The 24176-nt window shown below is 45.4% G+C and overlaps 1 protein-coding gene across 8 annotated transcripts in view; it reads left to right on the plus strand.

Annotated features, from left to right (window-relative positions):
- Positions 1 to 24176, plus strand: part of LOC144673905 (uncharacterized) — a 104287-nt gene that overhangs the window by 28303 nt on the left and 51808 nt on the right. For 3 of the 8 annotated variants that reach the window (XM_078535525.1, XM_078535522.1, XM_078535521.1), the window contains exons 5-8: positions 8773 to 8850; positions 11882 to 11938; positions 19694 to 19753; positions 23455 to 23571. In XM_078535525.1, the coding sequence (XP_078391651.1) occupies positions 8773 to 8850; positions 11882 to 11938; positions 19694 to 19753; positions 23455 to 23571 (312 nt within the window). The remainder of the gene's footprint in view (positions 1 to 8772; positions 8851 to 11881; positions 11939 to 19693; positions 19754 to 23454; positions 23572 to 24176) is intronic. The other 5 variants (XM_078535541.1, XM_078535529.1, XM_078535533.1 and 2 more) reach the window with 4 other exon arrangements.

Genomic DNA, 24176 nt, shown 5'->3' on the forward strand with positions numbered 1-24176 from the left:
AACAATGAGCATGTCCCAGTTCCACAGGAACTTGTTTTACTGTTAAATTTCTTAGATTCCTCACCGGTATATGCTCAACAGATCAGAGGCTGGACAAGTCGGGACCTAGTCCCATCTCAAATATGAGAACAAGTGCTACATTGCTGGTCACAGGATCCTGTACCTGACGAAATGAAGCTTACTTCAACAGAAGACATGAAATAACCAGCCGGGATGGCATCCTATTGTGGGGTGCATGAGTGATAGCTCCTCCAAAGGGAAGGGAGCCACTTTTAATTGAACTGCACAGCGCCCACCCAGGAATTTCCTGAATGAAGACCATAGCACACAGCTATCTATGGTGGCCTGGGATGGATGGCGAAATAAAGAGTTTAGTAAAGCACTGTGTGCAATGTCAGCAACTGCAAAAGTTGCCAGTGACAGCTCCATTACACCCATGGGAGTGGCCAGGTAGACCCTGGGTGCGGTTACACGTTGACTATGTTGGACCTTTCCTGGGAACAATGTTTCTGCTCATTGTTGATGCCCATTCAAAATGATTGGATGTATATGAGATGAAGTCACCAACGTCGGCTGCCACAATTGAGAAACTACGTCAGAGTTTTGCCATTCACGGACTACCAGAAGTAGTCGTTTCCGATAATGGCACGGCATTTACGAGTGCTGAGTTTCAACGGTTTATCAGCGTCATCGGTATCACTGAAAACTGCACCGTACCCACCCTTCCTCAAATGGACTGGCCGAAAGGGCATTTCAAACATTCAAGGCAGGCATGAGAAAGTTTACTGGCGATTCCTTGGCAACCAAGCCAGCGCGCTTTCTTTTTCATTACAGGACCATCCTTCACACAACAACAGGTGTCACACCTGCGGAGTTATTGTTGAAACGCCATCTCAGGACGAGATTGAGCTTAATAATGCCGAATTTAGAGGGGAAGGTGGAAGGGAGTCCGGGAAGCCAGAAAACTAGACATGACTGGCATTGTCGTGAGAGGAAATCATAGTGGGAGAGCCGGTATACATGAAAAACTTCGGGGAAGGACCAAAGTGGTTACCGGGTGAAATAAGTGCAGTGACTGGGCCTCCATCTTACCACATGGAGGTGGAAGGCCGGATCATCTGTAAACATGTGGACCATTTAAGGAAGAGAGAGACAAATCACCAAGATTTGGTTCCACCAGTGACGATGACCAGGTCTGCATTTCCTGTTGAGGATACTCAACCCAGGACTGACATGTCTGATGTTCCTGTAAGAGTTGAGGATACAGAACTGCAAGTGCCCACAGAAGCACCCGATGTTCAGGCAACTCCGGTAAAGGAGGTTCCTGACAATGAATCTGAAGTTGTGGAGCTGCAACGTTCCACATGTACCAGGAAACCACCTGAAAGACAGAACTTGTAAATTCCTTACCCAGTGTAAATATTATTTTACCTCGAAAAATTTGTACTTGTAAATATAAAATGTATAGCCGAGTTAAAGGGGGAGGAATGTAATAATTATGGTATTATTTAGTGTGCAATGTACCTTTAAGAATAATACTTGTTAGGCAAGATCACATGACCTGTAGTAATCAATAGGAGAGTGTCGCAGGCTACCTAAGTGTCAGTGTAGGGATAGAGCAAGAGGTGAAAACACATTAGTAGTTGCTGCTGAGTATATTGTAAATAAACTTAAAGTTTCCACTCAAGAAGTATCTGCAGATCAACTCTATCATTAGTAGCACAACTTGGCCATCCCCACGACTGACGTCCTCTGGTCAGTGCCCCAGCCCCAGCCCCAGCCGAGGCTGAGGATCCACTTGTAGAAGACCCGTCACTGCAGTCATCTCCCCTCTCCATCAGTGCAGAGACCCACACCTCGGTGGGTCTTAGTTCTAGAGTAAGCTCGAGGTCACTATCTGGTGAGCACACCACAGATTTTGGTCCACAGCAGGCGGAGGCAGTGATAGCTGAGGTCTCTGGCTCTTGAAGGACTGCTGGTGACCAGGCCCCTGCACAGACTGAGTCAGATGATGAGCCTCTGCAATCAGCCCTAAGAGACATGTTGGAGATGCAAAGACAAGCAGGGGAGCATCGGGCAGCGTTGTCAGAGGTTGTCACCAATCTTGAATGAAGGATGGAAAAGTCTGTCCATGTTCTGTCTGATGTCGTGCCTCCAGCATGCGGGCATATCGAAGTCTCCATTGGAAGGGTGGCAGTCGTCTTGGAGACCCAGGTCCTGCAGTTCCTGCCAGATTTGTACTTGGACCTACACTCCATCACTCTAGCCACGCATCCATCAATGGCTAGGCAAGAGGGGGACGGGACACCTTGACATCTCTCCAGGTGCCTCTTCTACTCAAAGAGTCAGGGAGGGGACATTCACCCAGATGATCGCCCATTCACCCATGGGTGTCCAGCCACCCCAAATCCCCTCTGCCTGTGACCCCATCAAGTCCAGCTGTCAGGCCGAGGAGGGTGCACCTGCCCCACAGCATGAGACCCAGAGCCAGACCCAGAACCCTCAAGGCCCTGGGCCTCCAGAGGATACCCGCCAAAGTCCTCTCAGACAACAGAGCATAGCAGCCAGCAGGATGCCTCTGCTGTGGATGTTGGGTCTGCACCAAGATGTAGCGGTAGAGTTAGAAAAATTAAGGCATTATGAAAGCACAATGGTGGCATGGGGTTTCAATCACTGAGTATACTTTTCACCTTTGTAAATACATTTCACCTTTCTGCCTCAAAGTCTCAGGAAACTAACAGCCCTCATGTGATGCAACGTTGCACATTCATTTAAGGGCACCAGATGTGCCCCCTGCACCCCCTCTCCCCCCACCCCCCCAACCCCCCTCCCCCCCACCCCGAGTTCAATTCTCTCCCATCGTGTTTCTCACTCAATGTATTTAACCTTTCTCCTAACTATACTCAGTTCTGCCGAAGGGTCATGAAGACTCGAAACGTTAACTGATTTCTTCTCCACCGATGCTGCCAGACCTGCTGAGTTTTTCCAGGTAATTCTGTTTTTGTTTTGTCATCTCAAGTCAGTTGCCTTTAGCTCCACATCAGTGACCTGAACAAAAGCAGTTCCTATATGAACATGATGTTGGACAATGCACATGTAAGCCTCGCATCAGAGGATCATATTATGTGACCTCATGAGAATTGCTCTTGGAAGGTTAGTGATTTCCCTGATGCAGCAGCACTGAAATCTGTTTTTGTGAATGTTATACGTATTTGTCCCAACCTGTGTTGGAGTCATTTCAACCAGGTGAATTTTGCAATGGTTTCATTTGCTGACTGTAATGTTTTGGTCACATTATTATTGATCATTGAGCACCGTTGTCTTTAATGCCTGTCTGCAGCCATATTTCATTACCACGTTTATGCTGGAACATTATTCCTTTCTTTGTTTCCACTCTCCACCTGCACGATGCAGAGCAAAGGAAGTTGGTTCCAACCAATCAGCGCTCTCTTGTCATATGGTATAAAGTTGTTGTTTCCCATGACATTAGTATTCGTGCGATTGTCCTGATGAGTACAAGATGGAAAGCTTCAACAGAATGTCTTTTCTCAGCAATGCTCAGGTTGGTTCCACTCAGCGTCAATTGAAATATCCACTAGTTGGCAATGAGGATGTGTTGTCAGAGGTCCGTGCCCATTCTGCTGATGCTGGTCTCTGTGAGGGTATCATTTGGCACCTGAAGAGCTGCCTAGCGTGGCTTGGTGGAATCCCTCTGCTACTTCACAGAAGGACAAGTGAGATGGATTGGATAACCTATGCATAGACCATAATACCATAAGACACAGGAGCAGAAGTAGGCCATTCGGCCCATCGAGTCTGCTTTGCCATTCAATGAGATCATGGTTGATCTGATAATCCTCAACTCCACTTTCCTGCCTTTTCCCCATAACCCTTGAATCCCTTACTGATTAAAAATCTGTCTATCTCAGCCTTAAATATACTTAACGACCCAGCCTCTACAGCCCTCTGCGGTTAAGAATTCCACAGATTCACTACCCTCTGAGAGGAGAAATTCCTCCTCATCTCTGCCTTAAATGGGTGACCTCTTACTCTGAGATTATGCCCTCTGGTCCTAGACTCTCCTGCAAGGGGAAACAACCTCTCAGCATCGTGTCTTAGTGCTCCTCGTAAATATTGGAGTTTGTGAAATGAAAAATGTGGAGGACTGTAAAGGGTTAAGGCGAGGTCCCTTCACATGTCCTGACTGTTTTTCAGTATTGATGAGGGGACTAAGTTATCATTGAATGATTTGTCAATACTGATGGGGCCACATCTCTCCCACATGCCAAGGCAATGCTGGGAGTTAACTTGAGAGGCTTCTGATGTATGTAGGGTCACGGGTGCTTGTCAATAATCACACGATGATCCTTTTGTAGCATTCTTTGTGCTAGCGAAGGTAACCTAACTAACATGTTTGCTTCCATGCTGTAGAGTGACAGATCACAGCATTCTGAGGAGCAATGGCATCCTGGGGCTCAGCGTCAAGTTGTGGCCTCAGCATTAATGATGCATGAGAGCTGGCGGTTGGGGAGATGCAGCTTGGGAAGGTTTAGCTTTGTCTTCACACGGTCAAGTGAGCACCATTGACAGATGATTTTCCTCTTATAGGCGTCATGCTAAGCTCCTGTCATACTGCCATGACTGCACTGATGTTTTCAGTAGCGTTCCTGCCTCTTGAAGGCTGCTATGGCCAGTGAAATTTTGGCCTCATGGTTGAAAGGACTGCGCTATGTGTAGTTGCTTCAGAGTGGGCGCGGGTGGAGTGCTTATCATTACACAATGGCCACATGCTCCCTAGGGTGCTTAGGCATTCATTGATGAGCCCAACATTAGGTTTGAATGTGACTAATCCTTTGGAGATTGATGACCTTTAGTCAGATGTTGATGATGACAATGAAGGTATTAATGTCCACCCTGCATTGATGTGACAGGAAAGCTGCGTTCATATCAGTTTTTCTTCACCTTATTCCTCCTGGAACTTTGTTGTTATGAGGGTCTCATGATCGCATCTTCTGTATTATGCTTGTGCAATGGCCTCTTCGATCCTCACCCTCTTCAGATTCATCCCGTCCCATATCTTGCTCGCCCGAGGAGTTTTGCATCTCTTCCATGTCTCCATCTGGCAACTCATCCCCCACTTTGCAGCGTGAGGTTGTGTAGGGCGCAGCCAACAATGATGATGCGGGACCCCCCCTCTGTGGTGAGTATTGTAGAGTCCCGCCAGATCAGTCCAAACACTTGAAATGCATCCTTAAGATGTCAGTAGTCTACTCTCTTAAGGGTCTTGTGGCTGAATGTGCAGCATTACATCTCTCCTCAGATGCACTTTGTGGAAGTCGAACGGGCATCATTAACCATGTCTTTTGGGGGGTACCCTTAACACTGAGGAGCCCACCCTCTAAGTGCTGCGGACTCTCAAAGATCTGTGGCACCTGGGAGTGCCTCAGGATGTAGGAGTTGTGTGATCTTTCAGGGTACCCGGTACAAACATGCATGATCAGTTTAAGGTGATGACAGATCCGCTGAATGTTTAGAGAGTGGAATCTTTTTCTATGAATGAATCTTTAGGACCACGTGTGCGCAGCCAATGGAACCTTGCATGTGTGGGAAGCTGCAGATCGCAGCAAATCCCACTTCTCTGGCAGTCTGGCTTGCTTCATCCATGGTGAACTGCACGTAATTGTGTGCTTTACTGAAGGGGACATTGGTCACCTTCCTTACGCATTAATGAATGGTGATGGTAAGATCCCGCATAGGTGCCCAGTGGAGCCCTGGAACAAACCGTTGGCTAAAAAGTTGAGTATGATGGTCACCTTTAGAGCAACCAGCATTGGATGGTCTCCAGGACCGTGTGGTGTGAGATCCTCACAGATAGTGTGGCAGCTGTTTTTTTTTATTTGTTCATGGGATGGGGGTGCCATGGGCTAGGCCAGCATTTATTACCCATCCTTAATTGCCCTTATTCAGAGGGCATTCAACAGTCAGCCACATTGCTGTGGGTCTGGAGTCAATGTAGGCCAGACCAGGTAAGGATGGCAGATTTCCCTCCTGAAAGGGCATTAGTGAACCAGATGGGTTTTTATGGCAATCAGCAATGATTTCATGGTCATCATCAGACTTTCATTTCCAGATTTGTATTGGATTCAAATTTCACCCTCTGCCAGGGTGGGATTAGAACCTGGTCCCCGGAGCATTACCCTTGGTTTCTAGAATACTAGTCCAATGACAATACCGCTACACCACCACCTCTGCTTAACTATCAGTCACCACATCCCTAGACAGGTAAAGGCGTCTGCAACACTGTCTTTCGTTCGTCTCCATGTATAAGAGACGTCTTCTGTAGACCCTTACTCACGCCAAACGCCTCCATGGATTAGGTCCCTCCTCGTCAGCATCTGAGTCTTCCAGGGGCTCCTCTGGCTTCTGTTCCTCAGGGCGACCGGTCTTCCCCGAGCTGTGCCAAATGGCAACAGGCCCTTCTTCTCCTCACTCGCATCAAAGCTATCAAGAAGGCAGCGTCGACTGCAGCCTGCATTCTGCACTCCTTGTTGTATCTGTGGGTGGATAAATTAGAGACATTATTGGACATTCCCCTCCAACCCTCTCCCACCATCTCCAAGCCAAAAAGCCAGTGTGAAGCCCTTGGGCTGCCCTAAGCCTTGACATGGCAGCCCCATGCCACTCCTCGCAGCTGAAGCACATCCTGAAGTGGGTAAGCATCCCCCTCTAACATGACTGTGCACTAACAAAGAGGCTTTGATCAGGGTGAATACAGCCATCTGCTCTCACCCACAGTTACACTATTGTCATCCTGCCTCCTTCAGCCTCGACACTAGCCTAACCTTCATGACCGCAAGCACTCTGGCCTGTAAGCCTTGACCGTTCAACTGATAATGTGGAGGCTTGTATTGAGCATGTTGCTTATGTCCAGCAGCCGTGACTCCCCCAATGGTTTGATCCTCCTTCCCTCTTTACTTGCCTCTGTGACAGACCCGTGGCCAATCAGACCAAATGAAATATTGCCCCAAGCCTTAATGAGTTAAGGGTCACACTCCTGGAACTCCCTCCCTAACAGCACTGTGGGTGTACCTACACCACAGGGACTGCAGCGGTTCAAGAAGGCAGCTCACCACCACCTTCTCAAGGGCATTTAGGGATTTGCAATAAATGCTGTCCTAGCCAGTGATGCCTGCATCCTGTGAATGAATAAAAAAACTCCTTCAATTGGCATTTGACAAAAGTAAACAATTCTCAGCTGATCTCCACGTCTTTAGCCAATAATTATTCAATCAGCCTAAAACTGTAGTCATTGACTCCTCCCACACGCCCTCAGATTCCTCCCCAGGCGATTATTTTTCTAGTGTTACTTTGCAGCTGCATCATTCCAAAGTATTGTTGAAAATGGTGCTGTTGCACTTCTTCTGGGAGACCAGCTATCACCCACCAAATCCCTCCCATCTTCCTCCATCCACACCACATCCAAATTCCCCTACCTCCTATCACTCTCCAGCCTCTCCAGTGACCCTAGAACCCATCGTTGTTCACGGTGATATTCCTGTCCTTCCCCCTGAGCCCTTTAATATTGATGTCCCCATGCCTTTGGTCAATCTGAGCCTTCCCCTTCTCGAGGCCACATGTGCCATGGCTTTCTAGGAGAGCCCTCCCCCACGACATGAGGCCATCCAATACCACCCCATGGTTTTCCAACTCTCGACTTACAGGTGGCGGATGCCTCCCTCACTGCGGATGTGGCATCTGCCTCCCAGTACAAAGCCTCCAACCCCCAGGACCAAAGATTTTCACCAACTGATCACACCCTCCATACCATGCCCTCACTGCCCAGACAGACTTTCCCCTTCCCAGGACCGGGACCAAGACAATGCGTGCCATGCAACCTCGCCCTCTCAGTCCCAGGACAGTCTCTTCCTCTGAGTCAGAAATTCGTGGGCTGAAACCTCACTCCAGACACTTCAGCACATCCATCAAAGGTGGCACGCCAGTGTAGTACTGAGGGAATGCTGCAACGGCAGAAGTGCTGTCTCTCAGGATGAGATATTAAAGGGTGCCTCCCCTTAAAGGAAGGTTAATGATCCCTTGGCACTATCTGAAGAAGAACAGGGACAATATTTAGCCCTCAAACAATGCCACCAATGCAGTTTAGTTGAGCATTTGTCTCATTGCTGTTTGTGGGCCCTTCTTGTGCACATTGTGGCTGCCATGCACCCCTAAAATAGCAACTGCGCCTCAAAAATAATTGATCAAAGCACCTTGGGATGCCCTGAGGTTGTGAAATGCACTATATAAATGCAAAAGTCCCCCCCCACTTTCTTTTCACTGGGTCATCAAGGCACCTGGCATGTGCCATTTAGGTTTCATTCTGGCTTAAGACTGAACATCTATGCTAGAGTCGTTGGTAACCAAGATTAGAAGGGATGGGATTAGGTTTCTGAAAGCTTTGGCAGAATATAAACATGCTTAGAGCTACATGGTAAGACCTCGACATCTTTTAAAACTTAAAAAGAAGCAGAGCATTGATAATGACACTTTTAAGTGTTATTCCTGAACAGAATTGAAACTATTGGTTCAAAAGTAGTTTGTAAATGGCTCATACAACGCGCCTGAACTGTGAAAATGAACTCTTGCCTTCTGATTTACTCCCAAGTATCCTGTTACTCGGTAGGTACAAGCGACTCTTTGTACAACTCGCTAATCCTTGTATTAGAAATTAGAACAGAAATGATTACATAAAACTTTCACTGCTTTTCGTTTCAGATGTCTGAAATTACTAAGAAACCATTCGTGTGGGAAAGTAATTATCCCAAGCATTGCAAAGCTGTTACTAAGCTGGAGGTAAGGACACTTAGACTTTTGACTCACAAAGACTTTTGCAGTTGTGCAGTTTTGTCTGCGCCCAGTGTGGGTTTTGCTGTCAGAGGGGAAGGGGCAGAAAATTCCAGTTTGGCAGAGCTGCCGGAACTGAGCAAACTGGGCTTCCTCCCATTTCTCGCGTCTCACGTTAGCCGCAGCCTGGCGGACACGTTACTTTGCAGCTTTGTCAAGTTTGGGAAGGCAAACGATTTTGCCCAGCGTACGGGCAAATCCACGATGGTTGTTGCTGCGTGAACTGGCACTCCGAGCGGAAAGTTGTCTCGCAGGGAATCCGTGCCAATTCACGGCTCCCAGCGAGGCGCTGACCGCGGCCGGAATCTTCCAGCTCCACCCCTGCGGCGGGTCCCCCCCCCACCCCCCCCACCCCCCACCCCCGGTGGGGCCGGAGAGCCGTTGAAATCTCCATTCGCATCGGTGGAACCGGGAGAATCCCGCCGGGGTGAGGGGCTGGAAAATTCCGGCCCGTATCTCGCCGCTCTGCCCATCTGACCAAAGAGTCGCACCACTTCTACCACATTCCTCTCCCCCCCCCCCACCCCCACAAGTCCTTGCCCTCCATTAATGTCTTATCTATCTTGCTGGTACCTTTAATTTCTCATGGAAAGACTATAGATCAGAAAGGTAATAAATCATTTTCATTTATAGGGTTTCTTGAAGAAATTCTCTGTGGTATTATTTAATTATCGGCTCGTTAATCTTGACTCTCTGCTATTTAATTACTTTTGAAGGCCAAAGGGCACATTTCATGGAATCATTGAATCATAGAGTGGTTATAGCGCAGAAGGAGAGCATTCGGTCCATTGTATTTGTGCCAGGTCTTCCCAAGAGCAACTCAGCCGTTCCCAATCACCTGCCTTTTCCACCTCGCCCAGGAGAGGAAATATGTGTCTGCGCAGCGTGCGGGGTTAGGATCTGGAATGCGCTGCCTGACAGTCTGGTGGAGGCAGGTTCAACTGAGGCACTCGAAAGGTGTTGGGTAATTATCCAAAGAGGAGGAAGAACAGGGCTATGGGGAAAGGAGGATTTGCATGATCGTTTGTGACTCAAATCAAACACAAACACTGAATTTTTACAGCCAGGAAAGAGGTCATCCGGCTCATTGTGTCTACACCGACTCTCTAAATGAGTAATTCACTTAGTGCCATTCTCCCTCCTTCTCCCATAACCCTGCACATTCCTCCTTCACAGACAACAATTTAATTCCCTTTTGTATGCTCCAGTTGAATCTGCCTCCACCACACTCGCAGGCAGTACATTCCATACCCTAACCACCCGCTGCGTGAAATATTTTCTCCTCATCTCTCTATTGCCTCTTTTGTCAATCACTTTAAAGTCTGTGCGCCCTCATTCTCGACCCTTTCGCAAGTGGGAACAGCTCCTCCCTATCTACTCTGCCCAGACCCCTCATGATTTCGAACACCTCTATCAAACCTTCTCTCAGCCCTCTCTTCACTGAGGAAAACAGCCCCAACTTCTCCAATCTATCTACCGAACTGAAGTTCCTCACCCCCAGAATCATTCTCGCGAATCTTTTCTGCGCTCTCTCCAATGTTTTCACACGTTTCCTAAAGTGTGGCACCAGGACTGGATGCAATGCTCCAGCTGAGGTCAAGCTAGTGTCTTGTACAAGTTCAATGTAACCTCCTTGCTCTGGTACCCTGTGCCCCTGTTAATAAAGCCCAGGATACCGTATGCTTTATTAACCGCGCTCTCAACCTGTCCTACCACCTTCAATGACTTAGGCACATATACACCCAGGTCCCTCTGCTTTAGCTTTACTAACCATCCTGGAATTTGGCTTGAAGTTCCATGTCCTGAGCGTGGGCTTCCCGCTATGCCATTTGTCTCCGGGCAGTGAGAGAGGAAGCTGCCCATGGCCTTCTCTTGCTGCTGCCTGACCATGTGCAATCCAGAGCTGGCACAGTGTGCCTTCTCAGACACAGGGTCAAGGGAGCAGCAGCACTAGTGGCTGGCACCCCTCTCCTCAAGGCTTTGACAGGTGGGTGGTCGGGGAGTCCGGGGTTGGGGTGGGGATGAGAGAATGGGTCCGGGAGTGTCTGAATGTGGGTGTTGGGTGAGGGTGGGGGGGGGGGTCTGGTTTGCATCGGCGGCATAGTTGGGAGGGGGTTGGTTCTGGGCCGGCACTGACTGCAGTTGGGCCTGACTCCGGGCCGGGTTGGGGTGCTCTGGAATCAGCCACGTGGCAGGGGCAGTGATGACCCTCTCAGGCCTGAGCCCAGGGGGTTTGGGTCTGGCACAGGCCCCGGGTGGTGTCCAGACCGGCCTGAGTGGGATGGGGGGTTTTGGGGAGGCCCGGGGGGGGAGGGAAAAGCGGGTATGGGCAGGGGAAAGGGGTGTCCTAGAGAGGCCAGGGGAGGGGAAGGAGGTGTCCAGGGGGGGAGGGTGAGTCTGGGTTGGGGGTGGGGGTTCCCGGTGGGAGGGAAGGGGCTGTTGGGGGGTGCTGTCCGGGAATGCCTAAGGGTGGGTGGTCCAGGGAGGCCTACTCCCCCGGTCCCCCTGCATCCTCCCCTGCTTCCAGAATGCCTGCCCAGCTGCTCCTTGGGTCCCAGCTGCACCGCCACCTCCCCCACCACTGCTGCAGCATAGTGTCCCCTAACTTTCCCCCCAGAGCTGGTCACCTTGCTCTGCTCCTACACCCAAAATTGAATTTCAGCTGGGAACCATTTCTCCAGGCCCCCAATGGAACTCTTGCTTCCTGAGCAATCCCCAGTCCCATCCAATGGCCAGGCAGTGATTCCTGCAGTGCTCGTGTGGGGGTTCAATCTTGCATATGTGACTGAGGCCCGAGAGCTGGGATCTCTCTGGGCCTTGGCATGTGAGCTCACCACTCGCCCTGGCTCTCTATCTTCACACACCAATCATGCCTCAAGCTAAAATAAAGGCCAAAAGTTCAGTATTTTAAGGATTTTATCCATTTTGGAATAAAGGATAGAAAGCTCTGCAGTATGACAAACGATTTGCTTCCACATAGGCTGATGTCCGGAATACAGAACAAGACATTGAATCAAAAGATGAAAGAATCAGGGAGGTAAGAGAGCTTATAGTGGAGTCCTTTAGTATAAGCAATTTTCTTTTGGAAATAGTGAAGTTCTTAGGGTTGAAACAGATATATATTCAGCTGGAGACTTTTGGAATTAGAACTGCACGAGCTGTTAAACATGTTAAACATTTATTCTGTCCCTAGCAGACTCCCTCTGCCGGTACATGTGTGTATGGTAGCCTCAAGTGGACAAAATGCACAATGCAATTTTCAATACACTACAGAAAGGACTGTAAAACCCGCAGAAAAATGTGCCATACTGTCATTAGCATTTTTAACTATCGATAAAGCTTGTGATTAATATTGTATCAACTCTTTAGATACAGCAGCTGATTATGATGCTTATTCAATCTCTGATTATTGGGTTACCTATGTGTAAGGTATCTCATTTAAAAATGACCCTCCCCTCCCCCCAACCGCTATCACAAAATATCACCCAACATTTCTCCTAAACTCCATATAAGAAAAGGGTTACAACTGTAATGGTTCTGTTATAATCTAGGTTTCAGTGTTGGATATTCTCATTTGGTTTAAAGTCACTGACCAGCCCTGCAAGCAGACCTCACATTGCTTACATACGAGTGTGCCTTTACCTGCCCGAAAACTGGGCGTGTATAGCAAGATTCAAGAGTCAAACAAAAAAGGACCCTTAAATAAAAGCAAAATACTGCGGAAGCTTACAACCTGAACTAACAGAAAATGCGAGCAAAACTCAGCAGGTCTGGCAGCATCTGTGGAAAGAGAAGCAGAGTTAATGTTTCGAGTCCATATGACCTATTTTCAGAGCTAAGAGAGGTAGAAACGTGATGGGTTTTGTACTGTTTAAGAGGGGGTGGAGCAGGTGTAGCAAAATAGAAGGTGGGGAATAGGTGAGAGCTCAGGAGAGATTTGACAATGATGTCATGGACACAAGACAAAGGGAGTGTTAATGATAATGTTAAAGACACGTCTTGCTTTCAGAAAATGCAGACCCTTTTTCTGCTATTAACACATTCTGCTATCTGACCTTTATGCCACTGTTAACACATGTTTATAGTGTTTAATACTATCTTTTCCGCTCCCTTTGACTTATGTGCATGACATCTTTGTCCAACCTCTTCTGAGGTCTCAGCTACCCCTGACCTTCCATTTTGCCCCGCTTGCTTCATCCCCTCCCTTGAGCAGTAAAAAAACTCATCACATTTCTACCTCTCTTCAGCTCTGCAGAAGACACAAGGACTCGAAACATTAACTTTGTTTCTCCCTCCACAGATGCTGCCTGATCTGCTGCGTTTTTCCAGCGCTTTCTGTTTTTATATTAAAGCAGGACTCTTGTCACATGTACTCTGTTCTACTGGGATTTATCATTGGTTAATTTGCTCTTGAGGTGATGATCACAAGGCAGCAAAAAGCTCTCAAGTCCCACGTTGTCGTGGAGAGTTTACCACGTGGTGCAGGTCTGGAGTCGCGTGACGGTCGGACCAGTTAGAAGTGGCAAATTCACTTTGCTCGAGGACATTAGTGAAGCAGTTGGGTTTGTACCACACCAACGTTCGTGATCATAATTTTTAAAAAAAAACATTCTTTCATGGGATGTGGGCACCAATCGCAAGGCCAGCATTTGTCGTCCATCCCTAATGGCCCCTGAACTGCCATTTGCGTCAACCACATCGCCGTGGGGTCTGGAGACACATGTAAGCCAGACCAAGTAAGGGGGCAGCAGATTTCTTTCCCTGCAAGGGGATTAGAGAAACTGGATGGGCTTTTCCAACAACTGATGATAGTTATCATGGTCCCCATTACTGAGACTCGCTTTCAATTCCAGCTTTATTAATTTGAATTTCACCAGCCGCCGTGGTGGGATTTGAACCCAGGTCTAACCAGAGCATTGGCCTGGGCTTTTGGAATATTCGTCCAGTGACAAAACCACTGCGTCACCATCTCCCCAGATATAGGCCTTGATGGAACTGCAAGTGAGCAGCGCAACAGTCATCAGGAGGCTCTGTGTAATCATGGCCATTCATATGATATAGATACACCACTTGAGCTGGTGCAAATTTTAATCTCAAGCAGTCTATTAGTGATTTTTTTTTTAAATTGAAAAGATATCTAATACCAGCTGTCGAAAGCAAAAAGTAGGAAGCACGTATTACATTAAAATGATTTATCCAAGAAAAGGTAGGCAGCCCTAATCCCAAATCTGCACTGGCTGCAGTGAGTGGCTCAGTTCTGATGGGCATCGAGTCGCATTTTGCTGAGAGCTGTGGCAAAACAGCTGGGTGGGTTAAAAGGGTCCACCCACTCTCTGTACTTTTCGAGGTCCACTCCCGAGCGGAGAGGCCGAGCAATATGATGGGACGTTAACTGATCAGATGTACACTTTGACCAAGGCCGTTCACAGATGAGTGGCTGTTTCTGTGCAACGGGCTGACCTCAGGCTGACAGCTGCCTTACAGGGAGCGTTGCCAAATTGCTACTTTCTGATGAAGTCATCGTTTAGGGATTTGATCAAAGTCACGAGGACCCATGTGAGAATAATCCACTTGCCCTACTTTATCCTCAAACAGGATCATGCATGTTTTGTCTGTACATGAGTACCCAATGCTGGAAAGATGTACTTGGGGAATGGGCTGCAGGTTACTGTGCGGAGCACAGCCGTGACGTCCATTTTAAATCTTGGTGTTGGCATTGTTTACAGATTTTGCTTATCCAATAATGGTTCAGCACGGGATAGTGCACTTTTTTTTTAACAGTTTACTGAGTGGAACAAACAACTATCCTAAACTAAGTTGCCACATCATTTGGCAAGCGGTTAACATAGCTTCCAAAAATGCCACAGCTGGTGGTGGGAGTTGCTTAGAATTTTAACAACATGCTGATCGCCATAGAATATAAGTATAACCAGATGGACGTTTGGTTAAATACAGGCAGTAATTTGATCTGAGGCGCCAATTAAATATGCAGATTGAGTTTTGCTCTTCCTGATTACGAGTTAGGTTTTTGCTGTACATTCGGTGGGTAATTTTCCAAGTTAGCACTGGTATGAGGGAAGCACTTCAGTGGGTGCTGCAGTTCTCAAACAATGGGCAAAGACTTGCTGTGAATTGCTGATCATTGATTTTAGCATTGCGTTTTCAATGCTCCACTTGTGCTAGTGGGTGAGGTGGCATTGAGATGTAAAGTTAACCCTTCATGTGTCAGCATCCTCAGCTCCAAGTAATTCACATACAATAGCAACAAAGCAAACGTTTTGTAATGCCCCACCTCAAACCTGCTGCGCACAAGTCAGCTGTCACATTTCCCTCGGTTATGACAACAACAATTTATATTTATATAGCACCTTTAATGTAATAAAACATCCCAAGGCGCCCCACTGGAATATTATAAAACAGGATATGGCACTGAGTCACATAAGGAGTTATTAGGTCAGATGGCCAGAAGCTTGATCAAAGTGGTAGGTTTTAAGAAGTGTCTTAAAGGAGGAGAGGAAGGTAGAGAGGGCAATTCTGGAGCTTAGGGCCAAGGCAGCTGAAGGCACGGCCACCAATGGTGGAGTGCTTAAAATCAGGAATGCACAAGAGGCCAGAATTAGAGGAGCACAGATATCACACAGATTTGTGGGGTCGTGGGGATTACAGAGATGGGGAAGGGGGCGAAGCCATGGAGAGATTTGAAAGCAAGGATTAGAATTTTAAAATCAAGGCATTGTTTGACTGGGAGCCAATGTCAGTCACAAGCACAAGAAGGATAGGGGAATGGGACTTGGTGCGACTCAGAACATAGGCTGCAGACTTTTGGATGACCTCGAGTTTACAGAGGTGGAAAATGGGAGACGAGCCAGGGGTGCAAAGGTCACAACTCTTTGGGACACCTTGACGTCATGACAGGTGCCATATAAATGTGTTGTTTTCCAGCCTGACTCAGGTGCAGCTTGTTCCTGTGGTACAGCTCCTTCCTATCCCAGTAAGAATGTCAATGTCTCATGAAATGAAGCCCTCCTTCCCACACTAGCCTTTCAACCATGCATTTATTTAACTGATTTGTTTATTCCTGTGCTAATTAACACTTGGCTCAGGTAGTAATTCAGAAATTTAAACCTTCGAGGCCTAGCTTTTTATTTGGCGCTGAATCCCCGGTATCCCCCAGCAAGATTTCCCCACTGTTCTTTCTTGGCACAAAATCATTAAATGATACAGCACAGAAGGTAGCCATTCGGGCCATAAGCCTGTGCCAGCTCTGTTAATAGTATATTCATTGTATTGTCCCAAGTAACATTGGGTAATTGCCTATGATGACTTGAGGACATAAATGATCTTTGTCTTATTGCCTATGATGCCATGGGGTTGTGAATGACTTTTGGCCCTTTACCTGTGATGTAATGGGATTATAAATGACCTGAGACCCTTCTACCTGCCCCCAAACACATAATAATTCTCAATAAATTAATCAATGAATGCCACAAGACTCAAGTAACTCGATCACATGCGTGTTTATTAAAGCAATTGTATCATATTAAAATTACCTCTTTAGGACAAGGACCACTTGTCGTTAACTTGCAAAAATGAGTGTTGTGCATTCGTATGAATAAGAATTCTGCATTTATAATTACATGCTGCAGCCAAGAATCAGCACAGTCAAGTTTCAGTTTAATGCAACGCTGGAGGATGAAGTTCCCCAACATTACATCATCCCAAAATTATAATTTTAAATATCACTAAGGTTATGACACAGCTGATGGAAAATGCTGAGCTGCTGAAATCCCAGAGGGAAACTTGAAACAGCTGCCAAAACAGTTTTTGCAATTTGTATAGTATGAGGAGAGGTTCTGAAATCAGGACATGGCATCCCCAACTACTTGTGATGATTTTATAGTAGAGTAAACATTTATTAAAGAACATAGAGGGAAAAAAAAACAATTACACTTTAACACTAGAATGGCTTCACACACTAAACATTACTTTAAAAACAGTTCCACAAGATCTTAACTTTACCCTCGGAGCTAACCATTTTCTGTTTAACCCTTTTAACCACTATTCTTATCGATTTCAAAATCTATAGAATTCCAGTAATTTTTACCCCACAGTGCCTTTTTCTCTTGGGGTGTCCACTGAGGCTGAAAACAACTGGATCTTCAGGTCTGGCCTTGTTCACACTGTCTTCTGGGAGATTTAAGCAACTACCCTCCTCACATAGGCATCAGTATTTCCTGAAATGCATTCCTTCCCTTTGACCCCTCTATTATCTCAACCAATCTCTTCAGAAATGCTTTCTTCCCAGAATTGATTAGATGCCCCTTTACTTCAGCTCTTAGGTTTAAAAAAAAACCTACTCTATTTTTACCTTATTTACTACACATTTTTTTACAACCTGCATACACCCCACTTTGAACTAAAACAACTGAATTCAAAATTATTCCTGTTATTGTTTTATGTAAAACTCTGATTGAAGTTCCTCTTGGTTCATTAACATATCAAAACCAGTTCTTACTGTTGGCTTTTGACTCTTACAGTCACTCTGGCTCTTACACCAATTACCATATTCACAAATCTCCAGTACATAAGAAATGTGACAGCGATATTACCAGTTGAAAATTATTACAATTTCTTGTTTTCTTGACACTTACCCCTTTTTTAGAAAATGAACTGTCATAATTCAAAAAGGCGATTTCATTCCCTCAACCTCTTTGCTATTAATTACTACTTATCTCTATACATACTCTATATTATTACATTATAAGATGCATGCATTAACATGATAATATACCCAAGGTTTCAGCAAAGTTAGGGTCCTTTTCACTCCCATTTTTTTTCCAGATTTCACAGGAAACATTTTCCCCCCGTTGGGAGGGGGGAGTGCGGGAGTGGGCGTGGGCAGGTGTGCCACCGATCGACGCCCCCAATTGGGGGCCTGCCGCCATTTTACGTGGGCGGGCCAATTAAGGCCAATATGAGCTCCCTGTGCAGGTGGGGGGTGGGGGGGGGGGGGATTCCCGGGGGTGGGGGGATTCCCTCAGCCGGCAGTGTACTCTTTCGCGCATGCACACGAAAGAGCGCACAGATCTCCCTGAGGCTAAGTGCTGCCTCAGGCAGGTCAGCTCGGAATTAAAATTTGTAATACAAATGATAAAAAAAATTCCCTGATATGTCCCCTCATGTGACACTGTCACACGAGTTGGGACATGTCCATAACTTTTGTTGAAAGCTTTAACAGGTTTCATGAGGGTATGTAAAATTTAAATACCCTCATGAAACCTCATCCCGCTCGTCTTCTGTCTTCTGGGAGATCTGACCAGCTACCTCACTGTCTGCTGGGAGATCTAAGCAGCTACCCCCTCACATAGGCTTCAGTATTTCCTTAAATGCATTCCTTCCCTTTGATCTCTCTATTGTCTCAACCAGTCTCTTCAGAAAAGTTTTCTTCCCAGTATTGATTAGGCATTTCTTTACTTTAGCTCTTAGGTTTAAAAAAAAAACTTATCCTATTTTTACCTTATTTACCTACACCTTTTTTACAACCTGCATATATCCCCCTTTGGACTGAAACAACTCAATTCAAAATTACTCCTGTTATTGTTTTAGGTAAAACTCTGATTGAGGTTCCTCTTGGTTCATTAACATATCAAAACCATTTCTTACTGTTGGTTTTAGACTCTTGCAGTCACTCTGGCTCTTACTCCAATTACCATATTTACACCCCCAACACCCTGTCTTCCAGTACATAAGAAATATGACAGGAATATTACCAGACAAAAAATATTAGGATTTCTTGTTTTCTTGACACTAGGCCCATCAAAGTCCCGTGTTCAAAAGCTTGCACACGGGATCTTCTTATGCCAAGAGAAAATGGGTGTTGCCCATGACATTCCCGGGCAGGGTTCCCACTCTCGAATGCAGAGATCTCTGTGCATCCAGAGCAACAACCAGCCTGGTACAGACTCCCTGTCAGTTCCGATTATTTTTTTAAAGTCGGTCTTTCAGGTCTGAAGGTCGGAAAGGAAGATGCCAATGGCGGATTTCCGAAACTCCAATGTCAGAAATCCGCCATTTGGCAGAAATTTCTCATCCCTGAGTTTCATGAATAGTTCATTCAAATGTTTGCCACCCCCAAATGTTGCCATTCTAGGCGACTGCCTAGTTTGCCTTGTGTCTGCACTGGCCCTGCTTCCGCCTTATACCCTGCAGTGTTCAATTAATCTGTGTTTGATTATGTGAGTCTGGTGACTGACCTATGCTCACTGTGCTTGATTGGCAAAGCCTGGGTGTAGACTCAGAACAAAGTAAACAGACACAACAAGAAGACCTAGAAGCTGAACTGAAGGCATGGGTGCAGACATTTTATGATGGGAGAGATATTTTAAACCACAATAAATAAATTTGTTGCACACTTAGAAACTAGTGTCATCTCTGCATTCCTCTGAGGCAAATCAAATATATAAAATACATACCATTCCCAACTGCTCCCCGCCATCCTCGGTAACTGTTAGATAGACTTAGTGAAGTTTTATTTGGATTCTGTTGTGTATGGAGGATGTGATTTTATAGTTAAAAGGCAGTTTCTCCAGATGTTTGCTGAAACAGTATTTGGAGAATCAGGAAGGCAAATTCAAAATTGATATCTGATGGTCATGCATGGTTTTCCTTGACTTCTGGGCTTTTTTTTTATCATCATAACAGTCATTAAATACCTTTCAGAGAGAGGAATCTGTGTGCCAGGCTGGGCTGCAAACCTGAATAATTTTTGTTTTACTTGTGCACTTGTTTTCAGCTAAACCATACCATCGAGGCCCTGTGGATAACAGCAGATGAATTAGCAGATAGAAAAGTGGTGAGCATTTTAAAATAGAGGAGATCTGTGACTCATTTCTGCTGTTACTATGATGTGAAAAATATTGCACCAGCCCAAGCACTCCTTGTTAAAGTGGCTAATGTCCCCAGGGTGCAAATAGTAATAAGAACACAAATCTGAGCCTTGAGCTGGAAACTACCTGATTTATTTCTCTGCTTTGGCCGAATCTGATTAACATTTTCAAAAACTCTTCTGTTCCTTCCGATACACAGCTATAATCACTGAAAACTAGTCGTGGCTCTTTGCCCCAGGTTTTACTGTGATTCAGTTGACTTATTTGTTGAAGTCAACAATGGGCTGTGTGTCCGCATGGCTCAGTGGGTAGCACTCGTGCCTCTGAGTCAGAGGGTTGTAAGTTCAAATCCCACTTGCTCCAATGGCTTTGGGCAGGCTGGCTCTTCAGTGCAGCACTCCTTGTTGGAGATTTTGGGCTGGATCTCCCAGTGCTGACAGTGGCAAGTGTTGAGATATTAGTTACTGTAGTTGGGAAGTCCTGACCCCACCATATGTGTATGTATGATAGTTGTCTGGGAAGTTTATAATCCTGCCTGAGCCCCTCTGAGAAGGTCAGTGTTAGAGACTTGCGCCATGCTTACCCTAGGATTGTCCTGTTGTTAATTTCTGGCACAGTTCAGTGGTTATACAAGAATTGGCACAGAAGTAGGCCATTCAGCCCCTTGTGCCTGCTCCATCACTTGATAAGATCACAGCTGATCTGATTGTGGCCTCAGCTCCACTTTCCTGTCTGCCCCTCTCAACATCAACCCTTGACTCCAATGTTGATCAAAACAAGACATTATCAGCAAACCGCTTGACCTGACTATGCCCCTCCACCACCCTCTGCATAGTAACTTAAATACTAACCCTACTAAAACCCTTAAGACTGTTAAAAACCTAGGCAGCTAGTGTGGTAAAATAGAGCGTGTCCTCTTTGGCATTGCTTTCTGTGGATGGCTGTACCCAGGGATCTTTGCTGCAGCTGGGACAGTGAGAGCCAGCTGCAAGAATAGAAAAAGGTAGGGCAGGCAATAAATAACTTTGCAGTCAGTGGTGATCACCCAGCATTTCTGCTGGCCAGAAGATTAGGCCTATTGTCTTTTGGATCAGATGTCAAACCGAGGCCCCATCTGCCCTCTCAGGTGGATGTAAATTATCCCACCATGTTAATTTGAAGAAGAGCAGGGTAGTTTGTCCCGGTCAATATTTACCCCTCAATTAGCATCACAGATTATCTGGTCATTATCACACTGCTGTTTGTGGGAGCTTGCTGTGCACAAATTGGCTGCTGCGTTTCTTACAACAGTAACTACACTTCAAAACGACTTCATTGGCTATAAAGTGCTTTGGGACATTCTGAAGACATGAAAGGTGCTATATAAATGCAAGTCTTTCTTTACTTTTTTTGCAACTAAAATGTGTTAATAAGCACACTGATCATTAGTTGCACAGTGAGATATTAATACTTGAATCAGCAAATTCTTTGCTCTTTTAATGGATGCATTAAGACATATAATTGAACTGAGAAGAGGAGTTTCAGTCCAATAGGCTAAAGGTTAATGTGCCAGTATCCTGTGATGTAATCTCAGGACTCTTGTACTGCTTTTTTCAAATATCTGCCTCTCTACAATGTTAAAGCTAAACCTAAGCATATTAACAATTAGTAACATTGATTATACTGCCAGCCCTCTGTTATTTTTTTTAACCCCAGGTCTTGCTTGAACCCTCCACTCTTACCTCACTTGGCCCATCTTGGGGACACCCATATTTAAGCAAGTGAGCAGTGAGTAAACCATCTTTAAGGCTGGCTGAGGTGGTGCTGGGTTGTTGCTCAACTGCACCTCATACACACCAGGATTAAGCAGGAGAAACCCCGGATTGATCCTCCAGCTTCGAGGACCCACCAGCCATCCTTAATTGGATGGTGAGCCCTTCTCTAGGCCAAGTAAGCAGGCACCCCCGTGGAAACCCCAGCCGGTTACTGTCCCCCTTCCCCAGGATGGGTTTGGGACCCAGAAATTATCCTGGCCTCTGTTTTCCTGGAGTGGATTATAACCCTGGATCCCTTTCTGGGACTATTCCAAATCAAGCGCACTCCTCAGGTGATCACTCTTACTTAAGGTTGAGGAAAAATAGGCCCCACAGACACTTAAATGGGTCTGAAGAACTGATCCAACTCTTCTCAAAGGAAATGAACCACTGGAGAATATTACCATCCTCCAGGTAGCCTTTTTTTTTTAACACATTTTAGTTAAATTATAACAAGCTGGATATTATAAGAGTCTGGGCATCTCTCTTCAACAATGTATCTCTCCACTGAAGAGTGTACGGAGATGGGTTTTTGAGTTTGGATACAGAAGATCATACAAGATAATATACTTTCTGAATTATTTAAATTTTATTAAAGAACCAAATGTGCAATTCACTTTTGATGATATTCGCAACATTGATAGTTCTAGGAAAAGTAAGTATAATTTTGTTTCTAATAGAGGATCCAAGCCTTATTAAAGTTACAGAGAGATATTTAAGATATCCATCAATATTTAAAGTATTATTTACCTTAAATCCCCGAGTAGAAAGCTACTGAGTCTAGCAAGATACCTCTATCCCAATTAGGGGGCAAACTATCATCACTACACCAGAGCAGCTATGCCTTTACTTTGAGAGATGCTGGAGTGAATCCAACAAATCTAAAAATTCTATTGTGTCTTTCCAATATTTATACCAACAAAAGCTGAACCTGCAGGAAGCATGTTGAGCACTCATGCTGGACAACACCCTTTGTTTTTGTCAACGTCCTTCAAGCAAACAGGATACTGAGAGACGCAGATAGTGATCACTACACTCATTTTCCAGGGTTCAGTTGACAAATTATTTAGGGTCATCCTTAAGGTTATCCATTGTTAGATTGTAGTATCTTACAATTTATCAATGCGTAGCTAAGATGATGTAGAGGCCAGTTCCTGTTTTTTTCAGAACTACCTTGTGTTAGAGGATATACTAAGTTCTATGCCACAGGATGTTGTTGTCCCTGAGCACACAATTATGCCTAGGCATGTTTATAAGCTTCTTGACCCTTTGGCCAACATATGAACTCTACTTTTAATTTTTAATCTCTACTTCATAGGAGAATCACTCTTTTGAATATTGTATAACTCCATATTTATAGCGGGATTCTCTTATAACTCTGTATTTATAGCTGCAATCCTTCACATCCTGCCCTCTGAGGGAAAATCTGACCCTATGTGTCTGTGCTTTTGTGTGTGTGTGTTCGCTGAAAACTGGACTTGGACAGTTCAATTGAATTGAAGTAATACTTAGCATTTCCCTTTACAGGTCTTCTCAATGGCTTGAGTTCACTTGTATATGGAATGTACATACATTGTTAGAGTTCTACAGTACTCAGTTGAGCACTGATAGCATAGAAGCTTTAATATTTGACACAGAAAGAACAGGCATCTTTATCTAATAGAAAGATTACAGGAGCCCCCCCCCTCCCCACCACCACCACCTCAGCCCACCCCACCAACCAAATTTGAAAAGTTAAACAATGCAGTGCTATGTTTTATTTTGGGTCCAGTACTTAACTAAATCAATGCAGCCGTGTGTTTGTTAGATGAACATTGTATTGAAGGTATGTTCTGCACAACAGATAATCAGAAATAAATATTTCTTTTATCAAGGACTTAACTGTGAGGATTGGAAAACTACAAAACCAGATAAAGGAAAAACATGACCAGCTGACAAAGAATAGAAAACAGGAAATTGCAGACATGCAAGTGGCTGACCACATCTTGAAGGTATGCTATTAAATCAGCCATGATCGTACTGAATGGCAGAGCAGGCTCAACAGGCCGTATGGTCTACCCCTGCTCCTCTTTCTGTGTTCTTGTATCTTTAATAGCAACATGGAGTATTAGGTCATAACATTTGTACTATCTGGTGATTGAGTGTGTATCAGTCCATGATAATGCCCCACGTTGTAAAATATGGTGACTGTACAGCTGTTAGTTTCTAAATATCAGCGGTGATGGTTTATGATCTATGTTGAGATTGGTATATCAGCATTTGACTTAACTATTAATTCAACCCTTAGCCTAGGTATTCTTGTTGGTTGTATTATGTTGTGTAATAAACATACGGGAGCAGTGTCCCTTCGCCACCCCAGCCCAAACAATCGCTCTTCTCCCTGAAAGGTTGGTAGAGCTGTGATTAGATGTTTGTGGAGTAAGCACTCGCCACTTAAAATTGACAAAATTCGTTGAACAGAGGGTGAGCTTGTGCCAGCCATGTTCTTAGAATTGTAGAATGATGGAGTTGAATGAAGGTGGCCATTCGGTCCATCATACCAGTTTTGGCTCTTAAGTAGACTTAACGATTAGTCCTGTTCCCTATGTTCCTGCTC

The sequence above is a fragment of the Cetorhinus maximus genome, chromosome 3 (genome assembly GCF_964194155.1).
Source record: "Cetorhinus maximus chromosome 3, sCetMax3.hap1.1, whole genome shotgun sequence".
Lineage (NCBI taxonomy): Eukaryota > Metazoa > Chordata > Chondrichthyes > Lamniformes > Cetorhinidae > Cetorhinus > Cetorhinus maximus.